At 37.8% G+C, this 22,362-nt stretch overlaps 1 protein-coding gene across 2 annotated transcripts in view; it reads left to right on the top strand.

Annotated features, from left to right (window-relative positions):
- The window catches only part of LOC113612254 (contactin-associated protein-like 3), a 141,185-nt gene that overhangs the window by 36,621 nt on the left and 82,202 nt on the right, over window positions 1-22,362 (top strand). For both annotated transcript variants that reach the window (XM_027091982.1, XM_027091983.1), the window contains exons 2-5: window positions 5,671-5,818; window positions 18,343-18,546; window positions 19,516-19,691; window positions 20,759-20,902. In XM_027091982.1, coding sequence (XP_026947783.1) covers window positions 5,671-5,818; window positions 18,343-18,546; window positions 19,516-19,691; window positions 20,759-20,902 — 672 coding nt within the window. The remainder of the gene's footprint in view (window positions 1-5,670; window positions 5,819-18,342; window positions 18,547-19,515; window positions 19,692-20,758; window positions 20,903-22,362) is intronic.

Raw genomic sequence — 22,362 nt, forward strand, 5'->3', positions numbered from 1 at the left:
GTTCACCTGGTACAAAGCACCCGCATCTGGATAAACTGAGGTTGTTACCGAGTCCAAGTTCGTTCTGCTCACTGCACACCAGGCCAATAAATCAGAGATGACATATTGAGGGAAAGAATACGACTTTATTCGGAAAGCCAGCAGACAGAGAAGATGGCAGACTAAGGTCTCAAAATAACCATCTTACTGGGGTTTGGATGCGAGTTTCTTTTATAGCACAGAGAGGGGGAGGAGATGAGGAAGTAAAGTAAAAAGGCCATAAGTTTTGCAAATATCCCCTGGAATGGCCGGCCTCGGGGAGGGGATGTGTTAATTTCTTCTTTCTTGCAGCCATCCACAGGTGGACAGAGCCCAGATGTTTCCCTGAACAAAGGCACTTTGGTTTAACATTCAGGCAGAGGGGCAGGGTTCCCGGAGGCAGGCCATTATATATAGACAATATCCTTTTAGTGAACAAAAGCAACAGGAAGCAAAGGTTAAAGTAAAAGAAGCAGATTCAACATGTAGTCAGATTTGATTCTTCCCTGTAACAAGGTTTCAAAGAGTGACTCACTCCAGGTCACATATTTGGCATCACAAACCGTGTTACTGAATTTTTAGTTCACTCGATAAAACTAAAGTGAAAGGATACTTTCCTCAATTTTATTCATGTATAAATGTTGTAGTATTTTGCAGTTCAAGAAAATATTAAAAATAATTAACAAGACCAGTTGCTTTAAAGCAATTTAGTACAACTTTTTCATTGTCTGATTATAGGAAGTAATTTTAGTATACTTTTTCATGGTCTGTGAACCTCTGGAAATAACAGGAACAGAGTATTATTATTTTTAACAATAATACTTATTACTGTTCCCCCATGACTCATGAAGAAGCTGAGAGTTGGGAAGATAAAATGTTTTGTCTAAGATCTTCACGGTCCAGCAATTAAAAAGGCCAGAATTAGAACTTGGGGATTTCTGTGTGCCTTTTGAATCCCAACAACATCCTACCCCTTACCTCAGAGGTGGTAAAATACTCGTAACAGTGTGCTTGAATTATGAATCCCTGATTTCCTGGTGACAGAGAGTAGAGACAATCCTCATTTATTTTTAATGCATTGAGACCTATTGCTATAAGCAGTGCCTCTCACATTTTGAAGTGAAGAATTGATGTAAAAGTCTTTCTTAAGTCACAAATACTTCAACCTTAAACTGATAAATGCATTATAGGCATCCTGAAGGTCGTTCAGTACAGCATTGTGATGACTCAACATTACACCAGAAACCATGGCCCTACACGAGCCTCGTACCGATCCTTTCTCATGATTGTTTAGATGCCACTGATGTGATTGTTAAACAAGCTAAATGAGGACTTGGCAGCTTTTCAGAAGCATCCTCAATTTCTTTTTTTTTTTAATATTCAGAATTAAGTATGATGCTAATTTGCTATTTATTTATTTATTTGTGGCTGTGTTGGGTCTTCGTTTCTGTGCGAGGGCTTTCTCTAGTTGCGGCAAGTGGGGGCCGCTCTTCATCGTGGCGCGCGGGCCTCTGACTATCGCGGCCTCTCTTGCTGTGGAGCACAGGCTCCAGACGCACAGGCTCAGCAGTTGTGGCTCACGGACTTCGTTGCTCCGCGGCATGTGGGATCTCCCCAGACCAGGGCTCGAACCCGTGTCTCCTGCATTGACAGGCAGATTCTCAACCACTGCGCCACCAGGGAAGCCCAGCATCATCAATTTCTAAATAAATTATTTTGGAAATACGTTTATAGCATGTGAGTGGACCACAAGCCACAGACTCTAGTCACTTTCGCACGTAGCTAAAAAACATGCTTGTAGGGCTTCCCTGGTGGCGCAGTGGTTGGGAGTCCACCTGCCGATGTGGGGGACATGGGTTCGTGTCCCGGTCCGGAAGGATCCCACATGCCGTGGAGCGGCTGGGCCCGTGAGCCATGGCCGCTGAGCCTGCGTGTCCGGAGCCTGTGCTCCACAATGGGAGCGGCCACAGCAGTGAGAGGCCCGTGTACCGCAAAAAAAAAAAAAACATGCTTGTAGAAACTGAAAACTTTATCAAACAATGTTTGTTCTTAATAGTGGATAAAACGTTCAGTTGGGATGTCCTTAAGCTATTGACTATTGAGTCTACATCAAGCTAAAGTGGTTCTGGTGATCAATAGTGGAAAGAGTTTTGTTGGTTTGCTTTTTTAATTCTGTAATAGCTAACAGAGGAATGCTATAAAGGAAATGGTTAGATTATAAGCCTATAAAATTCCTTACACTAACTCATCAAAATTCCAGGATAGAGAGTCTTGTTCCTACTTTACACATGAAAATGCTGACTTACCCAAGGTCACAGAGGTAACAAGATGGAGAAGGATTTTGTGGAAGCTGGTTGCCACAGGTGAACTCTGCATAGGACTGCCTAGGCCACTGTTGAAACTCTGAACCTAGAGTAGGGCTGCTGAGGAAGCGCTGGTGGCTCTTCGCTTCCATGGAGGACTTTTCTTCCTGTTCCTACGAGCTTCATTTTTTCACGCGTTAAAACAAACTTCTTGGTTAATGAATGAAACACCACCATGGAGGCACTCACTCATTTCTCTTGTTCAATGAAAGTGAAATCTTTGACCTACATCATCTTTTCTTTCAAGTGTTCACAATCGTTGTGCCAATATCAGGTAAGCTCTTTTCACTGCCTCTGTGCTCCAAAGAAGAATTCAAGAATGTCCACTCCCTGTCTTTACACTGGACCCCAGGGTGATGTGGGTATAAGCAGCATTTTCCCATCTCCACCACTGCCTAGGGCGTGGCCTTAAGCTGGTAATATCTGCTGCAAGTCACAGTTCCCTTGTGTACAAAACCAGTTTGGTAAAACCTACTTTAAAGATGAGTACTAATTAAGTGAGATAATGTCTGAAATGTAACCCACCCACTGCGCACCTGGAGGTAAATGCTCCAGGAGTGGTGGATGCTGGGATTGTGGCTGTGGCTGGTGTTTTGGTTATTACTGGTGCATTTGGTAGAGAGAGCTCATCTGTCAGACTCTGCATCCCGTCTTGAATCCAAGGTTCAATGTCCAAGACATCCAGATAAACAGTCAGGAGAGGAACATTGCCTCCTACATTTGCTGCAATGCTAAGGTTGTAATTCAAGGTAAGAAGCAAAATTGATATTTATTTTAGTAGCTGACAAAACTTGTAAACCTCAGGATAAACTACATAATGAAATTATATCCTAGGAGTGCTACTTAAATTGTTTTATTTTCCTTGTATATTATTACTTCTTTCTGAAGTATTTTGTTTATTGAATACAAACTCTGAAAACTGTACTTCAGCTTGGTGTGATGACAATGCCCTACAGCAAAAGGAATTTCTCTTTTTGTTTTAATGAAATTTAATACAGAATACTCTTTGTTTTCTGAGACAGAGTACGCTTCAAGAAATATTTCAGGTGAGAATAATCGATGTTAATAGTATACGAATAGAGGAGATTAAGAACACACTCTTTACAACTTCTGAGATCTGCACACAAAACATTCATTATATGTGATTTTAATCATAATCAAATATTTGAAATGTATGTACCTATGTATACATACATGTATACCTATGTGATTATCTTAATTAATTCTAATTTCAAGAAATTACATTATTTTTGTCCTATATAGAACCATCAATAGTTCCTTTGAATATAAATAAATGATACATTTCTTTAAAGATACAGAAATTTAAATGAAATGAGTTAGGAGTAGAAGGGATCTCTACTAGCATGCCACTCAGACATTTGGGGCTTATTACTGAAATAATCTCATAGTTTTTACTAAGCTAATGTTTATCTTTTAAAAATGTGGCATAATCTATTATTTGGATTATATAATTTTGCTTTGGTGTTTCTAGAACAGACATAAATGTGCAGGCTGAGCATAGAATGTTGGGAACAAAGGCCCACTCTTGCTTTGTTCTAACAAGTGAAAAAATGAAGCTCGTAGGAACAGGAAGAAAAGTCCTCCATGGAAGCGAAGAGCCACCAGTGCTTCCTCAGCAGCCCTACTCTAGGTTCACAGTTTCAACAGTGGCCTAGGCAGTCCTATGCAGAGTTAACCTGTGGCAACCAGCTTCCACAAAATTCTTCTCCATCTTGTTACCTCTGTGACCTTGGGTAAGTCAGCATTTTCATGTGTAAAGTAGGAACAAGACTCTCTATCCTGGAATTTTGATGAGTTAGTGTAAGGAATTTTATAGGCTTATAATCTAACCATTTTCTTTATAATGTCTGGGACATGCACTCTCATTACATTTGAGTTTTCTGGGTTTTTTTAGTTCCATCTATTTATACCAAGGAAATCTCCCGGGGGGTCATGATTCACAAACTTGATTACTGGCTTTGTTTGGTCTGGTTGTTAAACCTGGCTCAGCATTTCACAAAGCTAAATAACTAGGCAAGCATCATGTTTGGTAGAACTAAAGAGTCTTGTTCCTGGGCTGCGTAATTATATCTGGCTGTTTGTGTTAACTGCATGGCAGGTAGGTGGGTTTGTCCCTCTAGTGCAAGTGAGCATGAGAAAGCACCGACCCCTTTTGTTCCCTCATTTTATTACTATTAAATGGAGAACTATTATGTGAACACCTTTGACTTCTGGATAATAAAAATTTATGAAATCAAAGAGTGCAGGACTTGAAGGTGACCCATCCCAAAATAAACATTTTATGTTTTCACTGTGGGTTCCAAAAAATTGGTGAAATTTAGATAGTTTTTACATTTGACAGTAGATTTCAGAAGAGACCCATACCTGAGAGCCCTTACTCTGTTTTCAGAGCTTAAACTGGTCAGGTCTTAGATGGGGCAATGTTTTCTGTTAAGATGCTATATGTACAACAACATCATGCATTCTTTGTTTTCCCTTCTTGCTGATACTTACATTAAAAAGAACACCATGAAAAAGAAGTCACACTCCTTATAACAAGTTCCTTTGCTCTCATGCTGACCCCTTCTATCATGAAGCCAGATGACTGTGGCTAAGAAAGCACACCTCTGTCTTGTAGCAGGTGGCATTGATGTGTTTCTCCCAAGCACCCCCTAAATGCTGATGACTTGGGGCAGCCTGACAACACGCAATGAACACAGGGATTGAAATCCGAAGCTCCAGGATCTTGTCCTGGCCATGCTGGATAATAGCTGTCCTGCCTCCACAGAATCTTTTCATTTTCTCAGGCTTGAGTTTTGCATTTATAAGTTACGGGTTTTGAACTAGAACACTGATCAGGTTCCCCCCAGCACTCAAATTTTTGGATCTAGGATTCTTCTCGCAAAACCTGCAGGTTACCATTGTGCTTGATTGTCCTGGCTGTGAGGTTGCTTGTGAGTGTCTTGACTGCTTGGAGGCTAGGAAATGATTTAGGGGATGAGTAACTTTCTAAAAGCAAGCCTTCAAAAGTAGCAGGTTTACAGCTGCTTTAATTTTGCCATTGAAACTTAAACTACCCTACAAATAAGGAAAATTTAGATGATGGTCACTAATCCAGGCATTGAAGAGAGGTTGTCACATCCCTCTTAAATGTTAGCAGAGTTTCTCAAAAGCAAGCATCATTTGCATATTAACAGAATGAACCATTGATTGCTCATTAGCATGTGCGGTGACAACAGGAAGACGATATTCTGCAGACACATTGACGCCTTTCTCCATTTTCTCCCAGGGTTTTCCAGGAAACACAAATGCAGACAGCGTGGTGCACTACAGACTCCAGCCTCCCTTCGAAGCCAGATTCCTGCGCTTCCTCCCCTTAACCTGGAATCCCAAGGGCAGGATTGGGATGAGGATTGAAGTGTACGGATGTGCATACAGTAAGTGGTGTTTATTCCCTGATGGAAATCGACGACAGAGTGATGTGTTCTAAACACCAAATTGAAAACTGAACTTGACTTCTTCAACCTTTTAAATACCTGTGCGTGTAGAACTGGGTTTATGGAAAGTCTTGATAATATTATAGTTATTTTAAGGTTGAATTCAGAGGAGGACCTGAAATGAGCCTTAGAATCTTAGCTTCGCAGAGCTTAGCAGAATATCTGTTTCATAGCAGGCAGTTCATAAAATGAACAAAGTTCAAATCAAGAACAGTTACTTATTGTGATTGATGGTGCTGTCTTCTGACACTGGGATGATCCTCCTGTGGGAATTCAGGTGAGTGCAGGTGTCCTCGTGTTCCTTGTTCCCCATGATGACTCACTTTTCCCTCTACTTGCATCACTGTGGAACCTTCTTTTAAACATCATTTATGTATTATGTCTTCCCTCTTCCCCACTGATGATAAAAATAAAAGAGCTGGCAGCCAATGTGAGCATAAACATGGGCATAAAAGCATTCAGTGAAATATATAGGGGATCAACTCTACAGCTGCCATTTTGAAGGTCCAGAATATATTGGTATTTCTTAACACAAAATGAAAATATTAATTTAAAAAACAATATTCTAGAAAGCTGGAGAATAATCCAAAGAATACATTGGATGGGAACATCTTGGGGTTTTGGTCACGCCTCATTCTGTACATGATCAGAGCATTAACTTTGCAGAAAAGTGTAACCATAAGATCTACCGTATACAGGATATTTAATGTGTCAGATCCTACCTCCTACAGACATTTTCTCATTCATCTCCCACACCAACCAAATGAATTCAGTATAGTAGTAATCTCACTGCTTCAGAGAAAGAAGAAACTGAACCTTGAAGAAATTAAGAAGTTTCCTGGAGCTATTACGTATTGAATCTAAGATTTAAAACTGTCTTTTTTCCTAATTTTGTTTTCATAACTACCATACTATTCAGACATTGATTTCTTTATTCCCTCACTTGTCATCTATGAATTTATTTATTTGCAGAGAACTGTATTGGATGTGGGGGACGCTTCTAAAATTATTTATTTCTTTGTCAGGATTTTATGAGAAGTCATAAAATTGTACAAAACAAATATAAAATGTTGTAACATGACCATGGGGCATGGGGAATAGAGTATTCAGTCAGTTGGGTGGGAAAAGGAACATTTCCAGCAGTCAGTTTTCAAAGTAGAGGGCCTGGGCAGTGAGACAGGAGGCAGAGATGGTGCTTGTAGGAAGAAACAGCATATATAAATTGTGGGAGCAAGAATTTAGTGTTCTCATGGTACAGGGATGGGGGTGGACATGTTGTTGAATAGCAGTGATATCATTTCCACTTTGGTAACCCAACAGACAATGGGTGGTTCTGGAGGTGAGTCTCACCAAGCCACCCATCCCATACTCAAGGGTCACCTTCAGCCTCTGTTTCATACCCCTTCCTAATGACCTGTTCCACTTTGGCTCTGCTTCCTAACCCCACCTCTGCTCTCTAGTATTTATGAGTCCATGGAACATTTAGCATAGATGGTGTTGCATTGCTGTGAATCTATTTTCCCTCTTTCCATTGATCATTAACCTTCATCCTTTTGTTTCTGGGATCTGTTGGTGTGCTCACTGCTGCAATGGCTAGGACACCTGATATTTAGAGTTTCTCTTTGATCCCATGAAATTAACATCTCCTTCTCCCATTACTCTGGAAACAACTTGAGGTTTACTGACTTCAAAGCAGAACATGCTCTTTGATGGGGATTTGCCGTTAACTTGACGTTCTTCGTGAGGAGATATTACTCTACTTTCTTGGGTTAGAGGTCGGTACCAGGAAGATCAAAGCTGCGTGTCTGGTCCCCTGAAGGGCCAGTTGGCTGTGCAGCTGTCATGGAACCTGCGTGCATCCTAAATTCAGCAAACACGAGCTGTTGGGCATAAGGGACTCCTAGCATAAAAATGCAAACAGAAAATAATCACCACTATTTGTAAAACAACACAAAATACATTCCTCAATAGTAGTGGCTCTGTTTTGTCTTCATTCTTATTATTAATAATTACTCAAGTGTAGCACTTTGCATTTTTATTTTTGGCAGTAATTTAGTGTGATATGGTTTACAGCTCAAAGTGATATTTATTATCTTTTTTGATGTGTATTTCCACTGCTCTGTTGATAGTGAGAGAATGTCCAAATTGCTTATCTTGGCATTTAATGTCTCTTATATGCAACTTCTCTTTTCAGTTTCATCTTTTAACATTCCATTTACAATGATATTTACTATTCCTGTAAAAATTGCAGATTTTCATGGCTTCTTTGCTTGGCATATATATTTTCACTAACTGAAAAGCCCTTCCCCCATTTCTAGAGTAGAAATGGAGTGCATGGGGTCTTCTTAGAGTCCCTGCTGACCTGTATACCAAGGCTAGTGTCTGGCATGGGGTTCCTCCCTTTCCCTTGCCCTGCCTCTCTCTAGCAGTCCCCTCCATCCAATGTCAGCATTCCCTATGTACTTATTCTAGGCTTCGTATTCCACTCTAAAAGGGTTTCTTTTTGAGTTTTCATCCACTTTCTTAAGTTTTCAACAACATTTACATACTGTCTGACCAATTCCAAGTTGACATCCTTGACACAGGTATCTGAAGCCGCACACATCTGGATAATCATCCCCAGTTCTACCCTCATTTCTTTAACGAGGTTGTTAGTCATCTTTTGGGTCTCTTCTGTCCCTTCTTTTCTGTCATCTACTTTGTCTCCCCATGTTCATGCTCTGTATCATTCTCAAGTGTTCCTTGTCATATTGTGTTGTATTAGCCCCACTACTGTAATGTAATTTTATGTTTATCATTGTGTTTATTGTTTGAATAAGAGAGGGAAGGAAGGAAGACAGGAAAGGAATAGGGAAGAAAGGAGAGAAAGAGTGCATAAATTATTAGAAACCTGGACTAGATAGGCACAGAATGGTAAGCCCCATGGGGATCTACAAGTCATCCATGTGGCACTGTAGTCCTGTGTCAAATCAGGCATTGAAAATCAAATTGGTTAAGAGGGAATAGAACATATAATTGCTTGTTTTAAAATCTTGTGTTTATTTAAAAGAATACATAAATCACAGCAAGATCTTTTTTGACCCACATCCTAGAGTAATGAAAATAAAAACAAAAATGAGCAAATGGGGCCTAATTAAACTTAAAAGCTTTTGCACAGCAAATGAAACCATAAACAAGATGAAAAGACAACCCTCAGAATGGGAGAAAATATTTGCAAACTAAGTAACAGACAAAGGATTAATCTCCAAAATATACAAACAGCCCAGGCAGCTCAATATCAAAAAAAAAACCAAACAACCTAATCCAAAAATGGGCGGAAGAACTCAACATTTCTCCAAGGAAGTCTTACAGATGGCCAAGAGGCACATGAAAAGATGTTCAACATCACTAATAATTAGAGAAATGCAAATCAAAACTACAATAATGTATCGCTTCACACTGGTCAGAATGGCCATCATCAAAAAATCTACAAACAATAAATGCTGGAGACAGTGTGGAGAGAAGGGAACCCTCTTGTACTGTTGGTGGGAATGTAAATTGATACAGCCACTGTGGAGAACAGTATGGAGGTTCCTTAAAAAACTAAAAATAGAACTGCCATATGATACAGCAATCCCACTACTGGGCATATACCCTGAGAAAACCATAATTCAAAAAGTCACATGTACCCCAGTGTTCATTGCAGCACTATTTACAATAGCCAGGACATGGAAACAACCTAAATGTCCACTGACAGATGAATGGATAAAGAAGATGTGGTACATATATACAATGGAATATTACTCAGTCATAAAAAGGAATGGAATTAGGTCATTTGTAGAGATGTGGATGGACCTAGACTCTGTCATACAGAGTGAAGTAAGTAAGAAAGAGAAAAACAAATATCGCATATTAACGCATATATGTGGAATCTAGAAAAGTGGTACAGATGAACCTCTTTGCAGAGCAAGAATAGACACACAGACGTAGAGAACAGATGTGTGGACACAGGGAGGGAAAGTGAGGGTGGGATGAACTGGGAGATTAGGTTTGACATAAATACACTACCATGTGTAAAATAGATAGATAGTGGAAACCTGCTGTATAGCACAGGGAGCTCAGCTCGGTGCTCTGTGATGACCTAGATGGATGGGATAGGGGTGGGGAGGGAGGTCCAAGAGGGAGGGGATATATGTATACATATAGCTGATTCCCTTCATTGTACAGCAGAAACTAACACAACTTTGTAAAGCAATTATACTCCAATAAAAAAAAAAGAATACATAGACTGTTGCAGTGAAAAACATGTAGGTTTTATATAACATCAACATGTGTCAATATTTATAAACCTGTTGTTAACATTCTATAAAAATAATGTGTATTTTGAAATATTTAGGGAGAATATCAAGAGAAAAGTCTGCATATGGAACTTCCTTCTGTTCAGTACTGGTTCTGCTCTAAGTAGATTTCAGTTTAGAAAATGCATTAATAGGAACAGAAGAACATAGGATGAAAGGAGACATAGTCACCATGACAAAGAAAAACTCTGGAAGTTAATAATGGTCTTTAGTCATATGAGAGAATGCTGATCTGTATCATCCATTCCAATTATGGCAACAGTAGAAAATACTCAAACTCAATTAGAAAAAGTGTCAGTTCAATTCAATACATGTTTACAGAACTTTTACCCCATTCAAGGCCCCCAGCTGAATAAAATGAGTAAGGCACAATTTCTGTCCTCCAGGTGCTAGGAAGCCAGTGCAGGTGAGGGGAAATGTCTATGTTTTGTAGACCAGCTAAACTTCGGCACAGGTTTCTCATTCTCAATTTATGTTCAAGTATAAATAGAAGATAGATTTTTATCTAAGGGTAAAAACGATAAATTTTGCTAAACTTTGATAATATAGCCTTATGGTTTTATCTGATATTAAGTAGAAAAATATTAAAGTTAAAATAATATTAACCCTAAAATCATATGAAACAGAACAGCCTCTCATATTTTTATATGTAATAGACATTTGTTTAGTGCTATGTTAATTTATTTAATTTCAATTAAAGTTATTACACAATTACTCACTGATTTATTTTTAATCACCTCCCAAATTATTGCATCTAAAGGAATACATCTAAGGCTTTTGCTGAAAGTAAATATTGAAAGACATACCAATACACATCTAATAAAGTGCAGCAAAACAAAGTGGGTTATAGTAACTAAATTAGTCTAAAGGAATAACTTCTAGGCACTTAAAATGTTATAATTTGCTACCAGAATTTTAATCCTGAAATGACCTGTGATGTTTGAAAAACCTCAGAGTTGGACAATAGGACCAATTATTAAGAAAACGGAATCAATCTCTTATCAGGAACATTGTTCTTTCACAAGTACATAAAACTTAATGAGTTTCAAATTTCTTTCTTGACCTGACTCACCCCACCCCTTAACCTATTCTTCTTCTAGTTTTCCTTGTCTTGGCTAATGATTCCATCATTCACAGGAACTTACACTAGACACATGGGAGTCACCTTTGACACATGTGTCCCTACACATCTAAAGAATATCAAATTATGAATATGCTATCTCCAAATTATACCCTAAGTCGTTTCAAATCTCTCCAACTCAACTCACCCACATAATGCAACTCAAAACTCCCCAGCAAACTCTTTTCTTTGTGTAAGTGGTTTACTTGGCTTGAAATACTTCTTCCCAAGTTTTTCACCTGTCTGTCCACATCCCATCATTCAGGTCTCCGCTTAAATATCTCTTCCTCAGGGATGTGTTCCCTGACCGCTGGTACAAATTTGATTCCTCCAAATTCCTCTAAATTTGTTAAGTGTCTGGCTGGTCAGCCTATCAGTGCTTTACCACCAACAGCATTGAACTCTCAGGCTGGCTGCAATGTTGGCCTTCCCTTATTGCTTGTCACGGAGATAGCTGTTGTTGACAGTGTCCCTTGTGAAGGAATTTTCCATGTGCTTGGCTCCGCAGCCCTAGAAGCACAGTAGAAGTTCAGTGCCTAGGGGCTGGAGGTGGAGCAGCCTCTAGCTGAAAGAACACAGATTCCCACTGTCCTTATTGAGGTTCAGTAGATTTTCTTGAATATATGCTTCTAGATCTGTTATATGTCTGTGGTCAGTTTCCAGTGTCCTTCAGTTGTTATCCTTAACATTTTTTTTCAAGTTTTATCATTGCTTTTGAGAGGTAGGATTTGCCAGGCTTCTCACTCAGCCATTTAGAAGTCTCACCCTTTCAATTATTTTTAAAAGACATTTAAAATCTACATGATAATTTCCTTGTAAATCTGGTATTCTTCATTCCTTTGTATTAATCCATATTTCCATGTATCCTTTTCCTTCTGCCTCAAAGACTTCCTTTAATATTGCTTGTAGTGTGGATCTGCTGGTGAGAAATTCATTCAAATTTTGTATGTCTGAAAAAAGTTGTTATTTCACCTTCATTTTTGTAAATTATTTTCACTCAATATAGAATTCTAGGGTGACATTTTTCCATTTAGTACTTTCAAAATACTGCTCTGCTGTTTTTTCACTTGCTTTTCTTCTGGTGAGAAATTTACAGCCATCTGTGTCTATGTTTCTATGAGTGTGACATATCTGTTTTTCTCTAGCTGCTTTTAAGGTTTTGAGCAATTTGTTTCTGGTGTTCTTTGGTTTTGTTTTATTCTGTTTCTTGTGTTTGGAGTTCATTAGGCTATTTGGATCAGTGGTTGTATAGTTTTCATCAGATTTGGAAAGTTTCAGTCATTGTTTCTTGAAATATTTTCTCTAACCTCCCCCGTCTCTTCTTCTTAAAGGACTCAATTACCACATATATGAGTTAAAGCACATATTAGGTTGCTTGATTTTGTTTTGTCACACACCTCACTGATGTTTTATTTATTTTCTTAAATTATTATTTTTCCCTTTTAATTCCTTAGAATATTTCTATTGCTGTCTTCAAGTTCACTGATTTCTTCTTCTGCAGTGTTTAACCTGCCAGTAATCCCATACAGTGTCTTTTTTCATCTCAGACATTGAATTTTCAAATTTTAGTATCTTTTGTGTACCTGTTTGACTTTTTGAACATATGGATGGCTGTTATAATAACTACTCTATTGTCTTCTTTGCTAATAATAATCTGTGTCAATTCTGTATAAGTTTCAATTGATTTTTTTCCTCAATATGAGTCATACTTTCCACCTTTTTTGTATGCCTGGAAATTTTCGATTAAGTGCCAGACATTTTGATTTTTAGTTTATTGGATATTTTTGTATTCTTATATGCTTGAACTTTGTTCAGGAAACATTGAATTGAAGGGGATTTGATCCTTTTAGTTCTTGCTTTTAAAATTCGTTCACTCACACCAGAGCAGTGTTTAGTCTAGGGCTCACTACTGAGGTAAGAACCTTCTGAGTACTCTAACCAAGGACAGTGAACTATGAGGTTTCCAGTCTGGATGATATGAATGGGCACTATTCCCAACCCCATGTGCATGTTAGCACTACTTCCCAATTAATCCTTTCAGATGGTTCTTTTCCCAGCATTGATGAGTTTCCTTACTTGCATGCACTGATCAGTGCTTTGCTGAAAGCTCAAGAGGGGTGTGTTGCAGATCACCAGTGTTCTCTCTGTTCATCTCTTTCCTCTCCAACCTCTGCCTATGGACTTCAGGTGCTTTGTTCTTACCAGGCTCTTGACTCTGTCTCCTCTACTCAGGGAATCTGCTGGGCTTTGCCCCAGTTTCTCCTTCCTGCTCTGTGAGATGGAAACTCTCTAATGCAGTGCCCCAAGGAGTTGTAGGGCTTATCTTGTCTGTCTCTCTTCTCTGCAACATCACTCTCCTTTATTGCTTGAAGTCAAATATCTTGAAAACTATTGTTTATGTTATTTCCTTCTTTTTTTTGGGGGGGGTTGCTTCAAGTGAGAGCGTAAATCTGGCCCCTGTTATTCCATCTTGGTCAGAAGCAGAAGTCATCAATGCAGTTTAACTGTTGTTGCACCTCCTTTTCTTTGCCCACTGCTCTAACAATAATCATGTAGCTAATGCCCATTGTGGACTTGCCATGTTTCAGGCACTGCTCTACACACTGTATAGATATTAAGTTGTTTAGTAATCATATTAGTGCTGTGTGGGAGAGACTTCTTTATCCTTTTACAGTTGAGGAAACTGAGGCACAGAGAGGTTAAGTAAGTTTTCCACTATAGAACCAGTATTCAAAACCTTATAGGACAATTCCACAGTCCTTTCTCTGAGCTACTACTCTGTGTTATGAAGGGCTCTTTGTGGGAACAGATCCAGAGGCTGTAAATATATCAGCACAAATTTAGTCTCACTACTGGTAAAATAGATTTCCTTCCCTAACTGGCAAGTATATGTGGGGTTTACTTTAATAATATTGTTAGTGATGTGGTTATCGAAATATAGCCTCAGTTAGTAAAACTAATGATTATAAATTAAAATCATGTAAAATTGGTAAAACACTTTCTACTTTCAACTAAGTATCACATTTCCTCCTACTCTTTTTTAAAATGTAGGTTCTGTACTCTTACAATAGGGGAAACTATCACTTCCTATTTCAGTGCATAATAAGTGGCTTCTGTGTCAAGTACCCCAATTATTTAAATAGTTGAATTACATACAAGAACATTTTTCATGAGGGTTTCTTATAAAGGTTAAGTATGATGCTAAGTGGTAGTTTAATGCATTATTTTGGTGGTTTCATTCAAATAAATATGGTGGATTATTTATATTATTTATGGACATATACAATTTTATTTGTTCTTACAACAGTCCAATAGCTAAAATCTCATGCTAGTGGACCGATAGAAACAAGGTCACCTTAGCATTCATTACCAGTGACCTCTGAGATTTGAAAGTTGGCTTCTCTAGGTCACTCCGTGGTCAATGATATGAGGGTCAAGGAAGCCTCTACTCAGTGGAGATTAAAAACTCAAGAGGGGCCACCTGGGGCTCTCCCTCATCCACACTTGGAGAGCTCACTGCTGATGACCTACTGAGCAAAATACTCTCTATCCCAAAATATGAGTATATTTTTTTAATTTACACTTTTTAATCTATTGCTTTTACAAATCATGTTTGAGTAAAATAGTGCTAATTTTTTAAAATTGTATTTACTGACTTGCCAATTTGTTTTCAGATATTTGGGTTACTTTATGAACATTTGTTAGTAAATGACATTTTATAAAATGGATTCTCTATGATGAGGCCTATAATTGACTTTCCAATCTAAACATTCCTGTTAGAAATCATCTTGTGATAATGCATATTCTTATTTATTGTGTGGGCTTGACTGGAGGGCTTCTTGATTAACAGTGTAGCCTATTTTTTGAAGCATTGTTGGCTACTTTCCAATGACTCTGTGTAAATTTTACGTGAAGGGTATTGTATGATGATACGATACCTAGATTACCTTGATATTTTGCATTCTTTTCAAACATTTTCACTAGAGAAGAGCCTTTCTTTCTCCTACTTCCATCCTAGGCTGTAAGCTATTTCCTTGTCACTGTAGTTTCCTAGCAACCCACAATAAGACACTAGGATATCACAGGTGCAATATGTTTTTTCACGACAGTAGAAGTGAGAAAGTGAGGGAAGAACCATCAGCTCCAGGAAGGCTGGGCCATGTCTGGCCATGTTTTATCCCAGCATCCAGCAGAGTTTGTGATACTTAGAAGGTGCTACATCAATATCAACTGAAAATAAAACTGTACTTGTGGAATGGATGCAAATTGGTTTGGGGTTGGGGGAGAGGGAGGATGGAAAGAAAATGGTCTTTTAATAACAAAACTATATTACGCCAAAGCAAAATGCTTGCCAAAGTAGAATTTGAAGCTATGGAAGACTGTCTATATAGAAACCAATCTTTAATATTATACAAAAAATATATAACCAGGATCTGAAGTATTGACCTATTCTTTACCTTATAAAATATATATTCCAGAATAGCCACAAAGTGTATTGAATTATGCAACACAAAAGTCAAAAAAAAATGAAATTTGTGATTTCCTATATAAAATAGGGTTTTCGATTTTTCAATCATAGAAAGATTGCAAAATGTCTGGTTGTGAGCTCATTCTTACTGCTTAACAATCAGAAACCAAGCACAGCAACCATCACTGGATGGTTCTGCAGGTTGGGGGATGGCAAACTTCTTCTGTAAAGGACTGGCCAGCAAATACTTTAGGCTTTGCAGGCACATGTGCTCTCTGCCACCTACTCTTGGTTTTTAAGCTCGTTTTTCAACAAATCTTTAAAAATTAGCTCCTGGGACTGTACAATAACAGGCTGCAGAGGGATATGGGAAGCTTAACATTCTGGACTTCCAAAAGCAATTCCTGAATTTTATCTGTCTCTATTAAACCTCTTGAACTGAGCTTAAGTTTATTATCATTTAAGATTTTAGTTAAAATCTCAGAACTGTTACAAAGTACATTATTTTTAAGTGGTTTTGCTTTACTCAGTTGGCTACCTATCTATATTATAATTTAGTCACTTGAGGCGTATAAAAAATCTGTCAAAATACACGTTGAATCTGCCTCATAAGATATAATTGGATGACTCCCATGTGGTTAATTGTTCTAGGTACAAGTGTTAGTGATCACATTAGAAGGAAAGTCAAAACATTAGGACAAAAGAGTTTTTTTAAGGCCATTCTTTTGCGTTTCTATCACCTAATAAATTTTTCACTACTCCATTTTGCTTGAGGGGAATATTCCAGGAGATATAATTTAGGTGCCTTAGAGCAGTGGTTCTCAAAATATAGTCACAGACAGGCAGTATCAACATCACTAGGGGACTTGTTAGAAATGCAAATTCTCAGGTCCCACCCCAATCCTGGTTAGACAGAGACTCTGAGATGGTGCCCAGCAATCTGTGTTTAACAAACACTCCAGGAGATTCTGATCCCAAGAAGATCAATATTACTATTACAAAGCAAAACAGCAACAGGGAAGATGAGGACAAAAATTATTCAATCAAAATAACCCTGGCAAAATCATTTACGGAAAAATATTTATTAGCTAGCTGCAATAATAAGCCTTAATTATTATCATTGTCTTTCAGTGGCACATAAACTGTACTGCAAAAATGTGAAAGCATTTAAATTCTTTATTATCAAGTTTTCATTAGTTTGTCATCTAATACTCTAAGGGACATCATTTGAATTTGACAGAGTTATGTTTTTATCAGGCATGTTTATTTAATTATGCAATGAAGAATAATTATTTGCTTACACAACTTATAGACAGAGTGCAGTGTTTATATATTTTACACTATGTATGTGAATCAAACTTCTGAATTTTCAAAAGGTAGCTGCATAAAATGGATGATTCTTCTAAGTTGTGAACATAAAGGGTTTTCTGGAAATATTTTAGTTAATCTCAATAAAATGCAGGTCCAAGTATACATTAGTCACAACTTTTTGTGAAATTAAATAAACAATATCCTATCATTGGCTTGAAAGACGTCAGCTTCATATATTATTGGCTTTCTCTTAGACCTTTATTTATGACACAAATGTATTATTAATTAAAGAACAATTATGTCTTTTCTTTTTACTTGTGAAATAGGAAAAATATGACATTTTTCTGGGTAATAGAAATGACTTTGTGTGTATCTTGTTCTGTCTTCAGTTGGTTTCACTGTCTTTTTTATACTAATGATAAAATATAACTACCTAATATAAACTGAGTGCAAGTGACCTTGATAGTTGGAAAGATAGGACACTGTCAGAAAGTCGAGAGAACATGGCAGCAGTGTAGCAATGGCCTGCTGCAGCAGAACAATTTTCATAGTATGCTTAGGGTACAACACAAAATAGGTGTGCCCTTTTGTGCTGTCACTGGGCCGAAATGTTGAGAGAAAAATACATCCTGTTAACTGAAGACATTTTAATATGAGTTTAGGGTAGTATTTAGTATGTCTGGTGTCTTTATGTGTGTCTTTTATGGACAGACAAAAGTATATCAAAGCGACTGCTTATGTGGAAGTTGTTAAAAGTCAATGCTGCTTGTTCAGAAACAATTAAGCCATTTACATTGAGTGACACTGGTATTTTACCTCTTACCAGTGTGTGAGAACTATTATAACTTTTCAGAAAAACAGAAATGTTGAATGATTGTTAAACATGCAAGGAGACTTTATTCAAGGGAGATGGACTTCAGCTTTTTTCCTGATCTTTATTATTTACAGGATGAAAATAGGCCAATAAAAGACAGGAGCAATTAGAATTATTCAATGAGAGTATTTCTAGATGATACATTTTGGGGACAATGTTAGAAAAGGTTAAGAGTGGAGTTTAGATATATCAACTACCAGTATCAAGAGAAAATTAGCAGTAGATATTTTTCCCCCTGCATTAAACAAACCAGAGATATGCTATGTATGTGTATGTGTATGTTGACTTACACATTTCAGTGCACTAATAAGACCACATTATACTTAGACCGGTTTTTAATGTCTTCCACTCTAGGATCTGAGATGGTTCATTTTGATGGGAAAAGTTCCTTGCTGTACACATTTAATCAGAAATCCATGAATCCAATAAAAGAAGTTATTTCTTTGAAATTTAAAACCAGAGAGAACAATGGGATTCTACTCCACAGAGAAGGACCAAATGGTAAACATATCACCCTGGAGTTAGTTAAAGGAAAACTCATCTTATTCCTTAATTCAGGTAAAAAACTACAAGGTGGTGTTTTTGGAAATACTATTTAGACAAAAGTATCTTTTTATAATGAATTTTTTCACAGTTAAGTAGTTAATTTAAAACCAGAATCCTTTTGGATTTGAGGGCGATCTGGCTGTGACACCTGTCACCCCATTGATTGCCAGGGTTGATTCGGCTGATCTGGCTGTCTAGGCAGGTGTCCCCTTCCACCCTCACTGCTCCATGTGCATCCCTCCCAAAGCTGTGGGCTCGGTCGAAGAGGACGACCTTCCCCGATAGAGAAGGACCGTTCTTCAGTCAAGGCTATACGAGTAGCTGTGCTCCCCTGCTAGAACCTCCAAACAAGCTCTCAAGATCCATTTGTGAGAGAACATAGGGTAGTCAAGCTTCCAAGACTCCAGACACATCCAAATGAGGCACTGCATGTGGCAGTCTGCTTTTCTTTAAATTAAAAAAAAAAAAAATCTTTTAAGAAAGAAAGCAGACCCTATAAATAATTACTCTGAAGACCAGAACTGTCCAGGCAAATGGAAACACGGTCACCTACAACTGAGCTATACTAAGAACAACATGTGTGTATCTTGAGTACGCCTTTATGTAAAAACTTTTATAGCTTGATAATTGTATAAGATCAGTAGCAGATGCTCAATAAATAACCTGATAATATGATAAAGACAAGAGTGGCTTATCATAAATTTTTGAAGTAGTCTTATGAATGAGGTCCTAGGAAGAAAATATTTTCAAGAAAAATGAAAATTCAGTGCATAATAATAATAAAACAAGTAAGATAGAATGTTACTCAAGATCAAAAGAAGATTGTATTTAGGACTAAGATAAAAGCAGCTGACCAGTTCATGGGATAAAATGATGTCAGGAAAGTGTAACTGTTGTGAGAAGTGCTGAACTTCAAAATATTGTAGAAATCTTGGTATTGAACTGGATGGAACCGTGCCTTTACCCTTCCTCTCTTTTCAGGAGATGCTGACCTGCCCTCCCCTGATGCCCTCATGCTGGGCAGCCTGCTGGACGACCAGCACTGGCATTCTGTCCTCATTGAGCTCCTCGATACAGATGTCAACTTCACCGTGGACACGCACACTCATCATTTTCGGGCAAAGGGAGAGTCCAGCTATGTGGATCTTGATTATAAGGTGTGAAAATGACTTTTTAAGTATTACAGATTTTATCACTTAAATGCAAAGTAAACTTCTAGAGAAAATACTACTACATAGAGAAATTCCCTTTCCTAGTAATTCAGAATTCTGGTAAAATATTCCCTATGGGTGATAATTGCACAGTGGGAGACGCATGCTTGAGCTATTGAGACATTTTATCCCTTACAGATGTTAGTCTTCACATGAGAGTAAATAGTCATTAAGTTTAGGAAATCTATACCTGAAGAGCTACCAATAAAACAAGGAACATTTTTAAATGCAATTGTTTGCACTGTTCTTCTGTATTCCATCTGGTGTTTGGCTGGGAATATTACCTTGGAGATTTCTGTGTTTTAGGGCAATCCTAAACAGGAATAGCTACCTAGGATAACTTGGAGAAGTAATCACCGTCTATTCCAACCTGATTTTTTAAGCGACCAGAAAGCCAAATGCACACAACTCAGAATACTGTTTCTTGGGATTTTTAAAGGCCTAACAATATTTGCAGCATGTTGCCTATGTGTGTCTAACCTACACTGAAATGCAGCATTTGTTCTGCCAGTTCTGCTCAGTGCCTCTCTCAGCAAGCCAGATTTCATCATTCATTTGGTATGAGTGTCCTCAGCAGCAAAGACCAGCTGGAGATTCTGGTTTTGAAAGATGTTATCAATGGCTTTATTATTCTAACCTATCAGAGTCACGGCAAAGACCAGGATCCTACAGGCTGGTTTATAAAGTAGAATATCATCACAGTAGGCTGCATTGTCACACAAATCAAGATTTACCATGGACATAAAGATGCAGCATTCTTCATCAACAAAAATGACACAGAGCCATATGAGCAGCAAATTGTAAGAAGGATATTTTACTTATTTATCTAAATGTAATAAATAAAACATTGGTATATCTGCATAAGAAGCTTCATTTGAAATGAACACGATAAGGTAAAATAATGCCAAATAGATTTGAGACAATTGTCACTGTACCTGCTAATCATACATGTTTAGGCAGATACTCAGAAAATCATTAAACAATATTATTTATGTCATTTTTTTCTTTCTAAGATCAGCTTCGGAGGGATTCCTCGACATAGAAAATCAGTGGCTTTCCCACATAAAAACTTTCATGGCTGCTTTGAAAATCTCTGTTATAATGGGGTGGATATCATTGATTTGTCCAAGAAACACAAACCACAGGTCCTCATCACGGTAAGAAAGTCTATATGCAAGTTCAAGAGAAAAGGGAGCTGTAATTTTCTTGGATTGATTCAACTTTAAAATATACCTCTTCTGAAGGCAGGGAAGGTACAAATCATATGTACAGGTATCCTTGGGGGATTGATTCCAGGACCCCCCGATTGGAGTAATCCAAGAATGCTCAAGTCCCTTGTATAAAATAGCACAGCATTTGCATATAACCTAGGCACATCCTCCCATATACTTTAAATTGACTCCAGATTACTTATAGTACCTAATACAATGTAAATGGCATATAAATAGTTGTAAATACAATGCAAATGATATGTGAATAGTTGCTGGTGCAGGGCAAACTCAAGTTTTGCCTTTTGGACCTTTCTGGAATATTTTTTCTAAATATTTTCCTGGTTGGTTGAATACGAGGATGCAGATCCTGGCATAAAGAGAGCCTACTGTACTTTTTCGTTCATGTTTGGTTTAATTTTTATATAGGTATGGAAACAGATGAATACTTTCACAAAGATGTTAAAGTACAATCATATAAAGCTTTTTAATGCAGAGTCTTTTTTTTTTTAGTTAGTTAATTTATGTATTTACTTTTGGCTGCATTGGGTCTTTCTTCCTGACATGCAGACTTTCTCTAGTTGCCGAGAGTGGGGGCTACTCTTCGTTGCGGTGCACGGGCTTCTCATTGCAGTGGCTTCTCTTGTTGCGGAGCATGTGGGCTTCAGTAGTTGTGGCACGTGAGCTCAGCAGTCATGGCTTTCGGGCTCTAGAGTGCAGGCTTAGTAGTTGTGGCACACGAGCTTAGTTGCTCCACAGCATGTGGGATCTTACCGGACCAGGGATCAAACCCATGTCCCCTGCATTGGCAAGCGGATTCTTAACCACTGCGCCACCAGGGAAGTCCATGTCTTTCTCTTTGATTGGTTTCCTCTTCCTTCATTCTCCCTTCTTTCCACATGGCTAGTCCCTCCATCAAGCTGAGATGTTACTAAGCTAGCATTTGTCCTTCCTTCTTTGGTCCATAATATTATACTGATCTATAAAGGAATCCTGTATAGATAAGTACACTCATACTCACACATGTATTTATGAATTTATATGCCTCCACATTTGGCATTGTTTAAAAAAAATCATTTTATATAAGCTTTTCTCCATCTTGATTTTCTAATTCAACTATACCTTGTAAGAATTCTTTTCAATTATCAGGAATAGTTCCACGTTAGAATTTCTACGTCACTTTCCATTATGAAAGTGTACCATTATTTATTTAGTCATTTCCTACCCAAGGCATCTGCTTTATCTCTACTTTTTTACAACTATAAGCTCACTATTACACATGTGTTTTCAGATACTGGGGGCTTTCATTTTGATGGGACAAAGTTCCAAAAGTAGAATTTCTTGGTTGAAGGTTTGAAACAGTTTTAAATTTTAATAAATGTTGTTGGATTGCCTTTCAAAAAGCTATA

This window comes from Aethalodelphis obliquidens, unplaced genomic scaffold (assembly GCF_003676395.1).
Source record: "Aethalodelphis obliquidens isolate GAN/ISIS:26980383/991018 unplaced genomic scaffold, ASM367639v1 scaffold74, whole genome shotgun sequence".
Classification (NCBI taxonomy): Eukaryota; Metazoa; Chordata; class Mammalia; order Artiodactyla; family Delphinidae; genus Aethalodelphis; species Aethalodelphis obliquidens.